The sequence below is a fragment of the Ailuropoda melanoleuca genome, chromosome 15, assembly GCF_002007445.2.
Source record: "Ailuropoda melanoleuca isolate Jingjing chromosome 15, ASM200744v2, whole genome shotgun sequence".
Taxonomy (NCBI): Eukaryota; Metazoa; Chordata; class Mammalia; order Carnivora; family Ursidae; genus Ailuropoda; species Ailuropoda melanoleuca.
This window is the reverse complement of record NC_048232.1, coordinates 73,035,101-73,052,917: the sequence shown is the minus strand read 5'-3', so window position 1 is coordinate 73,052,917 and position 17,817 is coordinate 73,035,101. Positions and strand designations below refer to the sequence as shown.

At 44.4% G+C, this 17,817-nt stretch overlaps 1 protein-coding gene across 8 annotated transcripts in view; it reads right to left on the bottom strand.

The window, feature by feature from the left end:
- Positions 1-433: 433 nt before the first annotated feature.
- Positions 434-17,817, bottom strand: part of TXNRD1 (thioredoxin reductase 1) — a 112,556-nt gene continuing 95,172 nt past the window's right edge. For 7 of the 8 annotated variants that reach the window (XM_034643524.1, XM_034643525.1, XM_034643527.1 and 4 more), the window contains 3 exons: positions 17,506-17,601; positions 13,538-13,672; positions 434-2,351 (listed from right to left, as the gene is read on the bottom strand). In XM_034643524.1, the coding sequence (XP_034499415.1) occupies positions 2,289-2,351; positions 13,538-13,672; positions 17,506-17,601 (294 nt within the window). In that variant the 3' untranslated portion in view covers positions 434-2,288. Of the gene's footprint in view, positions 2,352-13,537; positions 13,673-17,505; positions 17,602-17,789 lie in introns of those variants that run through there. The other variant, XM_034643526.1, reaches the window with a different exon arrangement.

Below are 17,817 nucleotides of genomic sequence, written 5' to 3'. Positions count from 1 at the left end.
AGCCCACAGTCAGCATGCACGTAAGCACTGACGGAACGGCTGTGATGTGCTGGACCCGGCCGGAGGCTGCAACGGCGATAACCGGTCGGTCCATCCCCGAGGACTGCTCGCTGCAGAGCGGAAGGAGGGATCACACAGCCGCACACTGCTCTGCGGGGAAGTGACAGAGGTGCGCAGCCAAGGACACACCAAGTGCTGAGAGGGAGCTGGGGGGCGGGGTTTGCTGCCCTAAAGATCTGGACCGAGCAGTCAAATCAGGGTAAGCTGAAAAACGGAATCCAAAAAGCCGACAGCACTAAAATGTAAACCTCGGCGGCCTCCAAGCAGCTTCTTCAGCAGTGAGTGCTCACCATCGTCGACACGAAGCCCGGACTCTATTCGACACTCAGGCAAAGAATCCTGCGACCGCCACTCGATAAGAAGGCACACAGAGTGGATATTAATACCTTTTAATGTTTCACATTGGTTTTTTTTCCAGAAGATATATAACAAAATACATAGAATTTAATATGAATCTCAGCACAGTGGGCAATTACAGAATCTAAATAGGACAAGTCTATAAAGTATAATCCTCCTTGTGGGGGCTGAACGCTCCGTTCCACAAAGAAGAGAGAATCACAACATGATTAGGCACGAACATATCATACTGCCTATTGTTCTAACTTCTGAGACTGGCAGGCTTGGAGGAAAAAACGATTAAAAAAATAAATAAAACTGAACACAGTCAACTGCCTCTGTTTCCCCCGTCCTCCCTTCCCGTGGTCTTCACAGAACCGCGTGGGTGAAGGTGTGAGGCAGAGCCGTGTAGGGCAGGGTTAGGCGCTCTGCTGACTAAGTGCCAAGCAGACGCAGAAGTTCCCTGAGGTGACCAAGAAATGTACTGCGAATCAGCCACTCGGCGTTGCTGCTGAGAATCCGGGCTGAGGCGGGGTGACCTGCTGGCGGAAGGCCTGACGGCCACAGCGCAAGTTTCAGATCCAACTTGGAGAGAGACAAGGTGGCCCACACGTAATCCTGGAATAGTCGGCACATTCATGCAGAAATCTAGAACTGCAGAGCTAACCCTCTCTGTGACACTACGAGTTGGGATGCTAACAGGGCATAAACACTCCGGACACGATTCCGCCAGGACCAGTCATTCACCCAACAGAAAAAGTCAAAACCATTTGGTTTTTAAGTGAAAATCCTTCACATCCACCTGTGGTCAAAAATAATAACTTATGACATTAATAGCTTCCTTAAAAAAGCATTACCATAAAAGAGTTAAACCGTAAGTGTGGGAAGACCTATTTTCCTATGAATGTAGCTCGTAGGAAGGGATAGATACAAGACACACCTGAAAAGTAAGGCCGTGATAGTCTGTGTTTTTAGTTTAAAGCTAGAGTTACCCCAAAAAAGTATTACACAAGTTAAATGTTTCTTACTGCTTAGACCAACACAATAAATTACATAAAGAAAAACATTTATTGTTTTTCCCCATTTAAAGTACCCCTTTGCCTCCCTGACGAGTCCCGGCGGGAATGCTGCTCTACGGCACGTTCATGCAGGGGAGGATGACTTCCAACAGGCTGGCCAAGGAGCCATCTCCTTTCCTAAACAGAATTAGAACTAATAGTCGGTGATGTAGCACATGGAGCAAATGCGGCCAGATTCAACCATAAGTGTACTTGTTCTGGACAGAGAACTCATCAGGGGAGACACTGCTCAAAGGTCAGCCACAGAGAACGGGACATGGGAATCCTAGGACAGTTCTCTCGCACGGGACAAGCCTACGCAGGCTCCAAGGGACCAAATCATGCCTCCCATGCACAAGGCACCTTACTTGCACACTCTAGCCAAGACTTGCTTTTGGACAAAAATCGACTAACATGTCTCATCTCTAGTATCATTTACACCTTGGAGGAAAAAAGAAAAAAAGAATCAACATTTGAAAGCTTAACAGTGAGAATCAGCAAACCCAGAAAGGGAAGCTCAGGCTAAAACTGCTCGACAGCTGTTCCATCACTGCCCACCACGTGGGCTTGAGGCCAGTGACTTCATGGACGCACCACGCCAATGCACTGCCGAATGTCAGCTCCAGCCCATCACGGTGACCCCAGTGGGACACTGCCTGCCTTCCATCCACCACCTCCTACCCGGGAGATCCAAGGGGGCCTTGGGTGCTGTGAGCACAGGACATACAGGTGCCAAAGCCCAAGACCCTTCGTAAAACTTCCCCTTGGATTTGGGCAAGGAAACACGGCAGCAGTCTGGAGTGTTGGCGGCAGCATGCACACTGGGGCTTAACCTCAGCAGCCGGCCTGGACGATGCTTCCCCCAGAGCGCTTGGTCACCGACAGAGTCGTGAATACCTGCGGGGAGGAGAGAGCAGGAGACGTTCAGACACCCGAGCAGGTGAGGTAACAGGGAGCAGTGCAGATAACACCATACCTATCAAGAGCGACTTAGAGGACTACCTAAAATGCATACAAGAGAAAAGTAATATGACCAAGGATATCACAGCTTCTCTAGATAAACGGGGAAAAAAACATTTTAAAACCAAGGTGAAAGAGAAGAAAATTTAGCTTATATCAACTTTATTACCATGAGGGTGATTAGGGCAATTAAATGCGTCACCCTGGCTGCTTGTCAATTCTCTAAAAGAAATGCTCTGGATGTATAGAAAGGCACGTCCCACTGACCCAGACACCCATGTGCCTACTCAGCTCAGGCATTACAAATGTGCTTAGAGCCCCACGTGCGCCCCCGGTCAGTGCTTACCACTCCTCTACATTTCCTGCATTTCTTCTGTGGGTTTTTAAAAACTTTACCTCTAAATAGCAAAATGATATACATACTCTTCTGCCACCGGCTTCCTTGGCTTCATCCTGCACGTCTGTAATTCATTCGCCCATATGGATACAGAGCTCTAATTCTTCCACTTTGCACTGAATAGCATTCAATTTGCTATAGTATGCTATATATGCTGTACACTACAGAACCCAATTATTCAAACAGTGAATATATTACAAATTAAACACCCAGGCTCCTATACTACTAACATGCTACTTGCCATATGCTCTGACATTCCAACAGTCTCCTTGCACCCATAGCGAGAGGTACAATGATTAGGTTGGAGGATATGTGTCACTCCTATGTGACTGGAATCCCAAGGTGCGGGGCCAACTGAAACTCTTATCTGCAGTGACTGATGAGTCCGCCTCCTGTCACATCCCTACAAACAACTGGTGCTTGTGGACTTAGGGCGTTAACATCCTCAGGCGGCTGTTTTACTGTCTACTGCTCAAGAGCGTCTATTCACAAAAACAATGATTCTCTAACTTCAGTGAACAAAGTCTACTCACAGATTAAAATACACAGAAATTACACTGATCTAAATATGGCAGCTTTAGGGTAGAGCCCAGGAATCTCATTTTTAGTCCGAGTCCCAAGTGAGTCATTTTAATGCAGGCTTGTCTTGTAGTAGAATTTCTTGTGGAACACCAGTGCAGGCAATGCACTGTGAATTCTTGGCAAAATCCAAGTCTAGAAGTCTACTGCATGGCAAACTAACCAGCAGTTGCTTATCTTCGTAGGTTTTCCAAATAGGAAGCCTATAGTCAAGATTTTTAAAAACGTATACTCCTACACATTTAGAAACAGACTTTCATTCCTGATCTAATGGAGTAATCAGTACCAAACCAGCTAGCTCTCTGGACAAAATTCATGAAACAACTACTTTAGACACCAGACAACAGGCAGTGGACTGCAATCCCCTAGAAAAGAGAAACAAGGTGAGCCTTCAACAGTCCTAGCTTTCTACTTGGAAGCATCTCTAAGACCCTGGTGCAGCCCAGAGAGAACAGACATCTCAGGGACTTGGAGAAATGGAGTGGAGACTGGGAAAGCCAAGGTGGCTGGGATTTGTGGGGCCGAATTCCCAAGAGGAGGCAGCCTCTTGGAGGAGGCTGTCCCCTCATCTCTGTCTGAATACCAAGCTGTGCACATCCAGGGGGCAGGACCCCAGAAGGCCGGAGAGCCAGCACCAGAACCCACACAGGGCTGGGAGATGTTCCAGTTCACACCAACTGCAACCAAGAGACTTCTCGGAGGCCCTGGAGTCATCAGGAGAGACCCCAGAAAGCCATATCTGAAAACAGGGCTAAGCATTACTGGCCCCAGAGTAAAAGCTCTCTAGACCATCCTAACAAAGCTTCAAAACAAGCTTCCAAAGGATAAATGATCCCCCAGGACATTAACTGTCTACCACAAGAAAACTCAGTCTTCTTTAAAGGAGGAAAACAAAACCCAGGTACCTGGCACAGATTCAAAGTGCTAAATAATGGAAAAACAAACAAACAAAAAACCCCTGTCAACCTAGAATTCTATGGTCAACAAAACTTTCCTTCCATGAAGAAAGCAAAGTGAAGACATTTCACACAGACGAAAGCTAAGCGACTCTGTCCCTAGCAGCCCTACACCACAAAAATGTTCCCGGAGGTTCTTCCAGCTTGGGGAAATGCAACCAGAGGGGAACAGCTTTTCCCGCCATCACCTGCCGCTCCCCACCCAGGGCTAGCCTACTCTTATGAGCCCCTCCACCTGCCAGGCTGGGCTTTGGATCCCACCCCTCATGTTATTTCATGTATCACCTGAACCCACACTTTATTCTTAACCTTGCCTTTTCCATTCTTTCTTCCTTCTTGGCTTTTAAAAGAGCTCACATTGCATTTACCCTAAAACAATTCTCCCTCGACCTTATGATCACCTCTACCACCAACATTTCTTATCCTCTTTACAGACTAAATCTTAAGTTGTTGGTACTTATGGTCTATTTTGAGTCCTCATTTCACTGATATCTGGCACGGTCCCTGCCACGCCTGTGGGTCATCAGGACCCTCTGGCTGCCAAACCCAGAGGGCACCTTGCAGTCTTCCCTTCACATTGCCCTCTGTAGCACTTCTTGTCATCCACCTCACCTCCCTTTAACAACTCTTTCCTCCTCTTGTCCCACAAGAATGACCGTGGCTCTGCGCACCATGGCACGGAGGCGTGCTGAACACCCATCTCCCCCAGCCTGTGGGCCAGCTGTGCAGCTTAGCACCTACTGTTTACGCCAGTGTGCTGCACCAGTGCTGCCACTGAGGCCGGGAGGTGCTGCCCCAGGCTTCCACCCCAGCTCTCCCCCTCAGACACCCTCACGTACCCGTCTCATTCAGTCGCCTTCCCTTTTAGGTAGATGAAGGTGCCGACTCTCCGGCCACTGTGTCCCTCCTGAACTATCCACCAGTAAGACCTAATCAACACCTCCTCCTGGATGGCACTTCAAACTCACCCTGTCCAAGACTGCACCCTCCCCCTCCCTTAATCCAGCTCCCCTCAGTGAAGGCCATTTCCAGGCCACGCAGCTGCTATGAATGCTTGTGTCTTCTGTCTCCATTCCTGCTGATAACCAATCAATTATGAGGTCTTATACAGCTTCTTTCCTGTCATATCTGATTTCTCTTTGTGTTAACACTGATACTTAATTCATGTGTTATCATTCTGACCGGACTACTGGGAGATTGCTGCTAGTTTCCAAAACAGAGTGCCCCATGAAGACCTTTTGTGTGGACCACACATTATACACTTTTGCCCTATCAGATGTTAGGGGCCCAGGGCTTGCTTGTGGGGACATGTATGGAAGTGGGATGCGCTGCTTCTGAAACCCGTGAGCACCAAGGTGTGCTCTCCTACGTCTCCTTCCCCTCTGCAACCTAGCCAGAAATGCCCTGGGAAGGGGCTGCTTCTGCCAGCCGGGCCCTGGAGTGAAAGGAGCATGGAAACAGAGTTGCAGCTGATCCATGGCAAGGAAGAGGCCTGTTTTTAAAAGCAAAACAAGGACACCGCCCAATCTGTCTATCTGTATTGCCCAGTCATGAAGACACAAAAGGGCTTTGTGTTCAATTCATTAAATTTAGAAGCATATTTGGTTATTGAGAACAATTAAGGTTTCAATCCAAACCTTTTTGGTCACACCAAGTAGGCTGGAGGGAAACACCAGTAAGTTTCGGTAGCATGCATCTGTGCTCCCCTACACCCAGGATGACCTTCTCCAGCCACTTAAGCATCTCCCTGAGACTGGAGGCCATGGCTTATCTGAGAGAGTCCCCGGGGGGAAGCAAGACTCATCAAGGACCCCTAACCGTGTCGGCAAACCTGGACACCCGGACAAACTGTGGTCAGCTACCTCTTTGATTCCTGAGAAATAACTGGTTTCCTGGTTTTTAATATAAAGAGGAAAGACCAAAGAAATCAAGGCCACTTTGACTTATTAGGTCAAAGCAACAGGAATCAGCATCAAAACTACTTTTCAATAAAAGGAGAAAAACTTTTGTGTAAAAGAGGAACATTACTGAGAAAAAAACCCTTGGTCCATTTCAGTCTTAAAGTAGTGACAAAAAGCCTTTTTACTTCTCATATACTAATATATATATATCAGCACCTTAAAAAATTCAGACCCAAGTACTAATGGACAGTATTTTAAAACATTAAAAATATGAAGCCAGAAGAAAATATGAATCATTCACATTTTTAAAAAATAGGTTAGCAAAGATATGTAAAAATCCTTGAAAGTTAGTCCTATTTTACTAATACAGAAAAATTTATTTACACTGAATTTTGCAACATTTTCATTAGCACTCCTAAATTCATGCTGATGACACTATAAGCTATGACAACTCTTTTGAAAAGCAATAAAATTCCTTTGTTTAAAAAAATGTGCAACTGTGGACTAGGACAGAAAGACAATACATGATAATGAAAATAGCTGTGTTGGGATGATCTCATGAGCAATTTAAATACTATCAAATATACTGGCTTCAATTTTTATAAAGGAAGAAAGATAAAGAGCTAGTGAATACATTAGAGCAAATTTCAGGCTTCTGAATTTACAAGCTTATGTTTTATTTCTCAGGAATTAATTTAGAAATAGAACTGGTAGGAGATCTGGATAGAAAAGGAAACCCAGGGCTCCTGGGTGGCTCAGTCAGCTAAGTATCAGACTCTTGAGTTCGGCTCAGGTCATGATTTCAGGGTCGTGAGCCTGAGCCCCAAGTCAGGTTCCGCGCAGGCTTCTCTCTCTGTGCCAACCCCCCCACACACACACAAACTCACTCTCTTAAAAAAAAAAAAAGAAAGAAAGAAAGAAAGAAAGAAAGAAAAAGAAAACCCATCAAAAATACAAGATTTTTTTTTTTTTAAAAGAGAGCTCCTGTCTATTTTTTTTCGTACTGATAACATGCTTATGGTAAAGATATGGAGAAGCCAAAGTGCCACTGTTGATTAGTCTAAATGAAAAAAAGAATAAGGTCAATTTTTGTGAGATTTTATTTGCACACAGCCGCTTTAGAACTTTCATAAAAACACATACTTTAAAAATGAGCACGGAGGCCGCCGGTTCATAGTTCTCTACACCAGCACGAAGAGCACTTACAAAGGTCAAGTGCTGCTGTAGGCACTCCCCTCACATTCACATCTGCCTCCACCTCCCAGTCTCACAAGCCCCCCTACTCCAGGCTGCAATTCTGTTGACAATTAAAACTTTTGATGCTCAGCACTAAGACTGACTTAAGAACATTTCCCTGGGGTCTTTCCTAATGTTCTCTCTTCTTGAGCTATTATTATTCCCCTACAAATAAACTTGATTAGTTGAAATTACTACTCCAAATGATGTGCAATCAGTTTCCTATTCAATTACTGATGCTCAGAAATCTGGAATAAATTATCACCACACGATCTTCACACTGAATAACGCTAATGCATTACTGATGCTCCAGGCGTTAAGACTCCCCGCCCCCCCCCCACCGTACTGACAACAAAGAGATTTCAGTCAAAACAAGAGTATTCTCTCCTTCTTTCAGAGTAATTCCTCAACTGAGGAATCTGTCAAGTTTTCTCAGTAATTACTCCTCAGAACCAAACATTGGTTGCTCAACTGTCCAGGTTATGTTATCAAAATGGTATGAAAAGCACTCAGTGATTCATTCCACAAACCACCCACAGCTGGTCTGGAGCTATGGCTACTTCTGAACACTTTGAAACAGTGCTCAGGACCAGTTTTTAACTTATTATTACCTCTAATCCAACCCATGGACGGACATTTGTGAAATCCAATAAAAATGTATTAGAAAATCAAATTTTAAAAAAAGGCATGTAAAACTAAAAGCCAAGCTCAGATATGGTCAAATAGCTCATAAAGTTCCTACCCTCCCTTCTTCATTTCCATCTTATCTTTATTTTTTTTTAAAGATTTTATTTATTTATTTGACAGAGATAGAGAAAGCCAGTGAGAGAGGGAACACAAGCAGGGGGAGTAGGAGAGGAAGAAGCAGGCTCATAGTGGAGGAGCCTGATGTGGGGCTCGATCCCATAACGCCGGGATCACGCCCTGAGCTGAAGGCAGACGCTTAATGACTGAGCCACCCAGGCGCCCCCATTTCCATCTTATCTTATATGGACTGGTAACAAACACTCTGGGGACACTGTGAGCAGAACATCTCTATAGCATAAAGCTGGACGTGAAAAAACAGCAGGTCCAGTAGCTAATCTACTTACTGTCCAAGCCAGATCTACCATTTAACAGAAAAAATAGTCCCTGAAAATTGCCTACAAATCAAATTTCACTTTCCCTTGATTAAGACACTATAAAAACTATTTCCACAGTCAGAGATAGGAAGACTTTGCTTTTTCAAAATCTGATTTGTGAGCAAGTAGTTCGTACTGAGGAAAAAAACAAAACAAAACACTCCTCTCTTGCCCGAATGGAAGAAAATAATTGTAAATCATGGATCTATAGAGTAAGAGGCTAATATCTCAAATACACAAAGAATTCATACAACTCAACAGCAAAAAATCAAATCCAAGTAATAGGTAGACCTGAACACACATTTTTCCAAAGACATCCAAATGGCCAACGGATACATGAAAAAATGTTCCACATTATTAATCATCAGGGAAATGAAATCAAAACCAAAATGAGATACCACCTCACACCTCTTAGTATGGCTACTAACAAAAAGAAAAGAATTAAGTGTTGGCGAGAATGTGAAGAAAAGGGAACGCTTGTGCACTGGTGGTGGAAATGCAAGTTGGTGCAACCACTATGGCAAACAATATGGAGGTTCCTTAAAAATTAAAAAGAGAACTATCAATATGATCCAGGAATTCCAATATTGGGTATGTAACCCCCCCCAAAAACATAAAACATCGATTTGAAAATATATCTGCACCCCCATGTTCCCTGCAGCATTACTTACAATAACCAAGATCTAGAAGCAACCTAAACGTCCATCAGTGGATAAAGAAAATGTGGTGACTGTACACACACACACACACACACACACACACACACACGACTATTACTCGGCCATAAAAAAAATGAAATCTTACTACTTGCAACAACATGAATGGAGCTCAAGAGCATTATGCTAAATGAAATGAGTCACAGAAAAACAAATACCACAGGGTCTCTCTTATGGTGGAATCTAAACACAAACAAACAAACAAAAACAACATGGGGCACGGGAGCCTGGGTGGCTCAGTCTGCCCCTCCCCACCCCGCTGCCACTTGTGCTCTCTCTCTTGCTCAGTCTCTCACAAATAAATAAAATCTTAAAACAAAAACCAAAAACCAAAAACCAAAAAACAAGCTCACAGAGAAAACAGATTGGTGGTTGCAAAAGGCGGGTGGGGGATGGGAGAAATGGAAGAACTATTTTGTTTTCTTGTTTCTGTTTTTAGTTTAAATAAATTTTTAAATGATTTTTTAATAATTTTTTATTATGTTATGTTAGTCACCATACAGTATATCCTTAGTTTATGATTTTATTTTTAAGTAACCTCCACACTCAACATGTGGCTTGAACTCATGACCCTGAGATCAAGAGTCACATGCTCTTCTGACTGAGTCAGCAGGGCGCCCGGGAGAGGAGCTTTTTCAAAATATGCATCCCTTCCCACACTACCCATCGACCCCTTTAAGAAATACTATAAGGATGACCCTGAGTGAAGCCGCATCTTCTAATAATGCAATGCCCCAGGAGAACCCAGCCTAGACACTCTGCACAGCGCTGCTCACCAACCCTATGACTCCGGCACCAACTCTGTTTTAGTTCATGTGGAAACTAAGGCGGCTGAAAAGCTAGGCGCTGTGGCCGGGCTCACTGAGATTTTGCTGAGATTACAATCCAGCTCTGTGTCTCCGCACACTCGTGTTGTCACCAGAATATCATTTCCATTTTTAAAATTCTATGTCCGATACCAAAGAAGGGACAAGCAAGTGGAATACCATTTGCATAGCGGTGTCTCGGGAGCCACACTGGTTGGGTTTGAATCCTAGTTCTGTCAGTTCCAAGCTGGAGAACCATGGACAAGTTATTCGACCTCCCTGTCCTCTATTTCCCCATCTGTCAAATGGAGCTACAACTGCCCACGGAATTCTTGTAAGGATTTTGCAGAGAGCAGAGTGCCTGACACACAGAGGAAGGCCTGATGAACGTCAGCACTATCTATGGTTCCCTGGAACCTGCGTCTGCTGCCGCTTCCTGCTTCAAGCCACAGCTGTCAATCACTCCCACTTCTTCCCTCTCCCACTTACCATCAGTTGGCAAGCACCATAAAGCCCACCTCCTATTTCTCTCCCAAATGAATCAAGGTCTCTCGATGTCCAGCACCTCCTCCTCTTACTTCTGGACGTGCCTGCTCTGGTCCAGTGGGTCCAATGCCACAACATAGTCAGGGATTTCTCTCCACATGCATCTGATCACGTTACCCCCGCGCTAGCCTTCTTTCAGCAGAACCCCCATGCCTCCAGGATAAAGCCCAAACACCCTGCCTTGGTTTACAGGGCCATGACCTTCCTACCTACTTCTCTAGCATGATTTTTTTCACCTCTCTCTGGGCTTTTCAAGCTCCAGGTACTGAGGACCTTCCAGTTCTGTGAAGGAACATGCTCTCTCCCACAGAGGCCTTGTCTTTGGTGTTCCCTCTGACTGGCTAACTAGGAACACATTCTGCTCGTCATGGACGCGAACTACCTTCTCAACCGTCCTGCCCAGCATCCCTACGCCAGACACCACTTTGGACGAGCCTGATCTGGGGGCCCCTCACACTGAACTGCAAACGGTCCTTCACTCAGCGGCCTCCTGCTCTTTCTTAATCTCATCTAAACCCCTGCTCTAGCCTCACAAGTGCCCAGCACAAGGCTACACACATAACCGCACAACAAATGTGTTTGCAGAGTGACAGAGCCCCCAGTTTTTCTCTCATTAATCAACCACCAGCTTGGAAAAAAAAATGTTTGAAGCCTTATCAAATCAGTGAAAGTTTCAGCCTCCAAGCTTCAAAGTCATAAGAGAACCAACAGATGGAGACGCACAGCAGCAAATGCTCACGAAGGCCCCCAGATGCGCCAGCTGTATCAGCGAGAACAAGCCTTTGGCTGACCTCCCTGCAGCAGAGCCTCGGGAAGATGCCTGCCTCTTCGGCGCATCTCTCTGCCCAGCTGGCAGCCATCCTGCCAGATGCCACCCACTCGCCACTGCGGGTGGGGCAATCAGTCTTTTCACCAGTCCACTAAGACCTAAACTCAGATTTAAAAAGTTAGACACTCCCATATCTAAGTTGAGAAGTCATCTTTTCATCCATGTCAGAGATGACTGCTACAGTTTTTAGAAACCAATCCAAGGGGCGCCTGGGTGGCACAGTGGTTAAGCGTCTGCCTTCGGCTCAGGGCGTGATCCCGGTGTTATGGGATCGAGCCCCACGTCAGGCTCCTCCGCTATGAGCCTGCTTCTTCCTCTCCCACTCCCCCTGCTTGTGTTCCCTCTCTCACTGGCTGTCTCTATCTCTGTCAAATAAATTAAAAAAAAAAAAAAAAGGAAACCAATCCAAGATAAAGTTTTAAATACACTCACTGTTGTGGGTTAAGTCTCCCAGAAAGATATGCTCAAGTCCTAGCCCCCGGTACCTGTTAACACGACCTTATTTGGATAAGGTCAGCTGGACTGAGCAGGCCCTAATCCAATGGCTGATGTCCTAATAAAGGGAATCCAGGCCCAAACACGCAGGACACAAGGCCATGCACGTGAAGACGGAAGCAGAGATTGCAGTAACACAGGACTGAGCCAGGACAGCCAAGGGCTGCCAGCAACCACCAAGAGTTGGAAGAGGCCAGGCAAGATTCTTCTCGAGAGCCCTGGGAGGGAGAGTGGCCCTAACACCGTGATTGCAGACTTCCAGACTCCAGAACTACGCAAGAATAAACCTCTGTTGTGTTAGGCCACCCGGTGTAGGGCACTTGGTTACGTCACCTTGATCTTCTTAAAGCATCATATTATATACTAATATTTATCACACAAAGTGTTTTTGAAAGAAACGAAGTTAGTTGCTTCCTTCCCTAGGCAATAGTCATCACACCGAACAAAAAACACATATTATACTTTCTTTAAGAGCTTCAGTCTGGACTCTTTTCAATGCTGGGGTCGTATTTTCAGAAGTTTAGTTTTATTTCACAAAAACAGCCATTTTCTATGAATAACAAACTCCCTGGTCACTAAACATGTTAATATTTCATGCTTCCATCCCAGCCAGGTGCATATTAATACAGAGGAGGACCCTATCCCTAATCATAGAAAAGGCAAAGCAGAAAGAAAAAAGAAAAATCTTTCCAGGTCTTGAAGCCGACAGTCTGACACTCAGCAGAGTACAGCTGTGCGAGGGCAAAAAGAACAAAGACCAACCAGATAACAGGCCGCAGAATGAAATTGGGCATGAGCGTGCACGCGTGTGTGTAAGCACACGCCCACCCTGGAAACCACAGACTCCGGTGGCCAGATAACAGCTACGGTTTTCAGCTCCATAGCTAAGCTGGTCTAACACAGCTACCTCCTCCAACCTTCACCATGGTCTCCAAAGTAGACACACTTTTGGTTTACAAGGCCTGCTTCACAGTAAGCATGACAATATTCAACTCTTGCACGATCCCAGACAAGCATGAACAAACACTGACACCCAGAGGCCCAGAGCAGTCAACTTCCACTTCTCCTGTCATTTTTGCTTGATCTTTTAAGAGCATCACTTTCAAATCTCATCTTTTGATACCAAAACTAAAAAGGGAGACAACATCATTTAGCCTTGAGGTAGCTCTGGGATAAAAGGATTGAAGCTCTTTCTGGGTATGAACGGCACTAGTCACTGACTGCCCTGAAAATAATTTAGGAGGCATGGTAAAAGATTTAAGGCACAGCTCTATAAATAAATCACTGCCATCATTTATACCATTAGCATGAAACTACTATCCAGTTCACGCGAGGAACAAAGGTATTTGAAAAAGGAAAAATCGCTTCTAGAGACAAGGTTCCGTTTGAGGTATTAGATCATGAATTAAACTGTAAGGAGGTACAGAAGTAGCCCAACTACAGCAGAAAGACAGTAACGTCAGAGTCCTGGACTTGCCACTTGCAATCCAGGTGCTGTTGTGCACTTTAAAACAGAGCTACTCAAGGTGCAGGGGACCCACCTCTGCACACACGGGGTGGATTCCGATGGTGCTGTCCAGCTGCTTTTTGGTCAGTCCACACTTGAGGGCAGCTGCAAAGCCTTGTGTCACTTCTCCAGCATTTGGACCCAGTACGTGGAAGCCCACAACACGTTCCTAAGATGTAAAATAAAGAATAGGGTTATACTGATTCTTTCCCCCTTAATAACCTAGAATACGAACCTAGTCTATTCTAAAAAACCCTGTTCAGAAATGATCAAAGACCTTATTAACACTTGCTAAAAGTGATTTACGCTGAAGATACTCCAACATGGCCCAGTAGAGTGTGGTGGTTACAGCAAGCAAGAAGGGAGAGACAAGAGCCAGCCCTGAGCGATGAGGAAGAAAATCATTAAAAGCAAACATGTCTGGAACTCCGTAAGTACCAAAACATTCTGGAAAATGTTTTCTTTTTTTTTTTTAAAGATTTATTTATTTATTTATGTGAGAGAGAGAGAGAGAGAGACAGCCAGCGAGAGAGGGAACACAAGCAGGGGGAGTGGGAGAGGAAGAAGCAGGCTCATAGCAGAGGAGCCTAATGTGGGGCTCGATCCCGTAATGCCGGGATCACGCCCTGAGCCGAAGGCAGACGCCCAACCGCTGTGCCACTCAGGCGTCCCTGGAAAATGTTTTCAAAAGGCAGTTCTGTCCTCATCTCCTCTGTCTGGTTGTCTCAGAGCTCCAGATACACTACCTGTGATAGCTGTAACATTTAAAAGCAGTCATTTCACGGCGCCTGGCTGGCTCAGTCAGTAGAGCATGCAACTCTTGATATCTTGGGGTTGTGCATTTGAGCCCCATGTTAGGTGTAGAGATTACTTTCAAAATAAAAATCTACAGTCACCTCAGAGGTGCAGTCGGTTAAAGCGTCCAACTCTTGGTTTAGGCTCAGGTCATGATCTCAGGGTTGTGAGGTTGAGCCCCACGTTGAGTTCTATGCTCAGCATAGAATCTGCTTGGGTTTCCCTCTCTCCCTCTTCCTAGCATCCCCCACTCTCTCACTCTCTCTCTCAAATAACTAAGTCTTTTTAAAAAATTAAAATTGGAAAAAAATAAATAAAAGCAGTTGTTTAAATTTAAAAATCATTTTAACTAAGGCTTTGGGGGTAGATAGCACAGTTAGACTTAAGACTCTTCATCTGAAAATATTTCTGAGACCAACAGAAAAACGTTGGCAACTCTGAATAAACTCTGAATCCCGGACTCCAGCTACCTCTGCCAAGGGCAGAGAGAAATCTGATGCATTCTGATGTTCAGACTGCGTGACAGAGCTCTACTATCTAGCCCAACCTCCTTACCACAGACAAGGCAACTCAGGCTGCGGGGTGCACAGCCTTATCTAAGGTTCAGTCGTTGCCGGAAAACAATCAGGAAGGTCGTCCTGTTGCCGAAGTACTGTAATATATTCCACGTTGAACTCTTACACTGCTCATCCTGCCCATCGGGGGTTTCGCATATGGATAAAGCACCAAACACACTGCACTTAAAATACACTAGTTTCACGTTTAATAATATGGATAGATTCAAAGAAAGAGATTTTTTAAAAAGTTGCAGGCTTCTATTTTTAGCTGAGGATATCCTCAGCCACAATGCATAATGTTTATGGCTACATAACAGGCAGCAAATGTAAAAAAGGAACCCGGTGAGACACTCACTTCAAAACAGTGTTGCCTCTGGGGCAAGGGGTGAAGAGTATGGGATTGAGAAGGAATACAAAAGACTACACAGGCATAGGGTAATGCTTAAGGGCAAGGGATCTACACCGCCTGGGATTAGGTAAATGCCATTAACTAGGTAAGTGACCTGAGCACAATTACTTAACCTCCACGTGCTTCAGTTTCCTCACCAACAGAAAGGGGATAATAAGAGTACACACCTCACAGGATTGCACAAGAATTAACCAAGTTCATACATGTAAACCTCCAAGTACTGCACGGTGCATGGTACATAGTAAGTGCCTGTTATAAATTTCCTCTGTGATGGTTTCTCTCTTACTAGAGAAAAGCTCTGAAGCAAACACACCAAAATGTTAACATTCATTGAAACTGGATGGTGGGTACTTTCCCTATCTTCCTGTAAATGTCAAATATTTCATATAAAAGAACAGCATATGAAAAGAATAAAAACCTAGCAGATAATAAACACTGGAAAAACCAAGCACAGGTAGACACTGTGAAGTGGCTGACTCAAAATGAATAAAGCATATACCCCAAGGATGGTCAAGTTCTAGAAGCATGCTTTTGTCTAAGATTGCTCATGACAAAAGAACAATGACAAGTATTCATCTTTTCTAATACCACCTTTGTCTATGAAAATAATTAAAAATGGTATTACCCTCCTCACAGCCTCAACTATTTTAATTAAGATGGGTTCATTAGTAGTGGAAACTATTTTTCATATTATATTTAGAAAGTGTTATTTGAGGGGCACTTGGGTGGCTCAGTCCGTTAAGCATCTGCCTCCGGCTCAGGTCACGATCCCAGGGTCCAGGGAGCCCACTTCTGCTGCTCGTCCTACTTGTGCTCTCTCTCGCTCTCTCTCTCTCAGATGCTCTGTCTCAAATAAATAAATCTTTTTATTTTTCTTAAAGCGTTATTTGAACAAATGACACAACAGTGGAAAAAAAAAGACAAACGAACCGCATACAGTTAAAACAGACTTGCTTGGTCTGAAGGAAAATGTGGAGGTTTCATTGATAGCTAAATGCAACGTGCAACTGAACTCTCTCTTGCTAGAGGCAGATGTCAGACAGCCAGTGAGAACATCAGACATTTTCTCCTTTTGTCTACAGCAGCATGACAGCTAACGTGTACTCAAACACTTTTAATAATAAAACCTGTATCCTCAAAGGACAAAATTGCATAAAATTGTTCTTTACGTCAACTGCATCCTCACAGATATTCACTTATTAAATGCATCCAGGATGGCCTTTTTTGTAGAAGATCCAAGTTTCCCTGCACTACTGTCTGAAGCAGTAGTTTCTCAACAGGATACATGGCTTAATTATATTCAAATCCCAAAACAAGAAAAGTGTGAGTTTATTTGGCTTTTAACCATGGATTCTTTAGCATGATTTACATTTTTACTCAGGCCTTTTTTTTTTTAAAGGTAAGATCCCAGCTAAGTTAAAAATACCAGGTCTTATCAGATTTAATCCACAAGTATGTGTGTGCATACGTGTGTTCTGAGTATGGGACTAGCAGCCAAAAAAGACAGAAAACCAAGCATGTCTTCAATCACTTTGTAGGTATGGAAACAAGTCCTTGAGGTCAAGGAGTCTGCCCACAGGCGTTTAGTTACCGGCTGTTACATGCAGCAGCCCGCAATGAAATCTTAAATCGGAACCCAATTAAGAGCTCTTCCCCGTTACACCATTTTCATTAGTGCCAGCAGCCCAGGATACAAAGGCGTGTTCCTCCTGTTCTTTTATATTTTCTCATTATTTCTAGAAGTCACTGACTTCATGGCTTCCCTTTCATGAACACACACAGTTCTCAAGTTGTCTCTGTGGTCTGCGCTTGGCAAGGTCGTGCCGGCCATGTGCAGGAACCTGTGCTGGTGACACTGAGTGCAGACCAAGCAGCATCACCATGGCCCTTGCCTTCAGTGTCCACGCGGCTGGGAAGACCAACATGTAAAATACTAAAGGAATGCAATGTCCATCATGTGATCAAAACAGAACTACATGTTAAAAACACAATGGCGCCTGGGTAGTGCAGTCGTTAAGCGTCTGCCTTCGGCTCAGGGCGTGATCCCGGCATTGTGGGATCAAGCCCCACATGAGGCTCCTCCGCTGGAAGCCTGCTTCCTCCTCTCCCGCTCCCTCTGCTTGTGTTCCCTCTCTCACTGGCTGTCTCTATCTCTATCGAATGAATAAATAAAATCTTTAAAAAAAAAAAAACTCACAATGAAATTACTGGAAAAAAGGATTCGATGAGGATTTCACTTACGTTGTCTTTGATATTACAGATTATTTTTGCATAACATTTGTTGTTATCTCTTGATGGAATCGTCCACTCCAATGGCCAGAAGAAACTATGGTAAACCTGAGAAGATATACACACAATTTAAGACCCATTATCTTAAGAAGTATGTTTGTCAAACACCAGCCGTGGATTAAAAACTTTGGAAGTTCTTTGATACTTAGACTTTCATTAAGCAATAAAACTCATGGAATAAATAGGAATTTGGTCAGAAGATAAATGACCTTAAACTTGTCAGGCCCCTTTGCTATAAGCTCATCCCTTGATTATATCTCAACC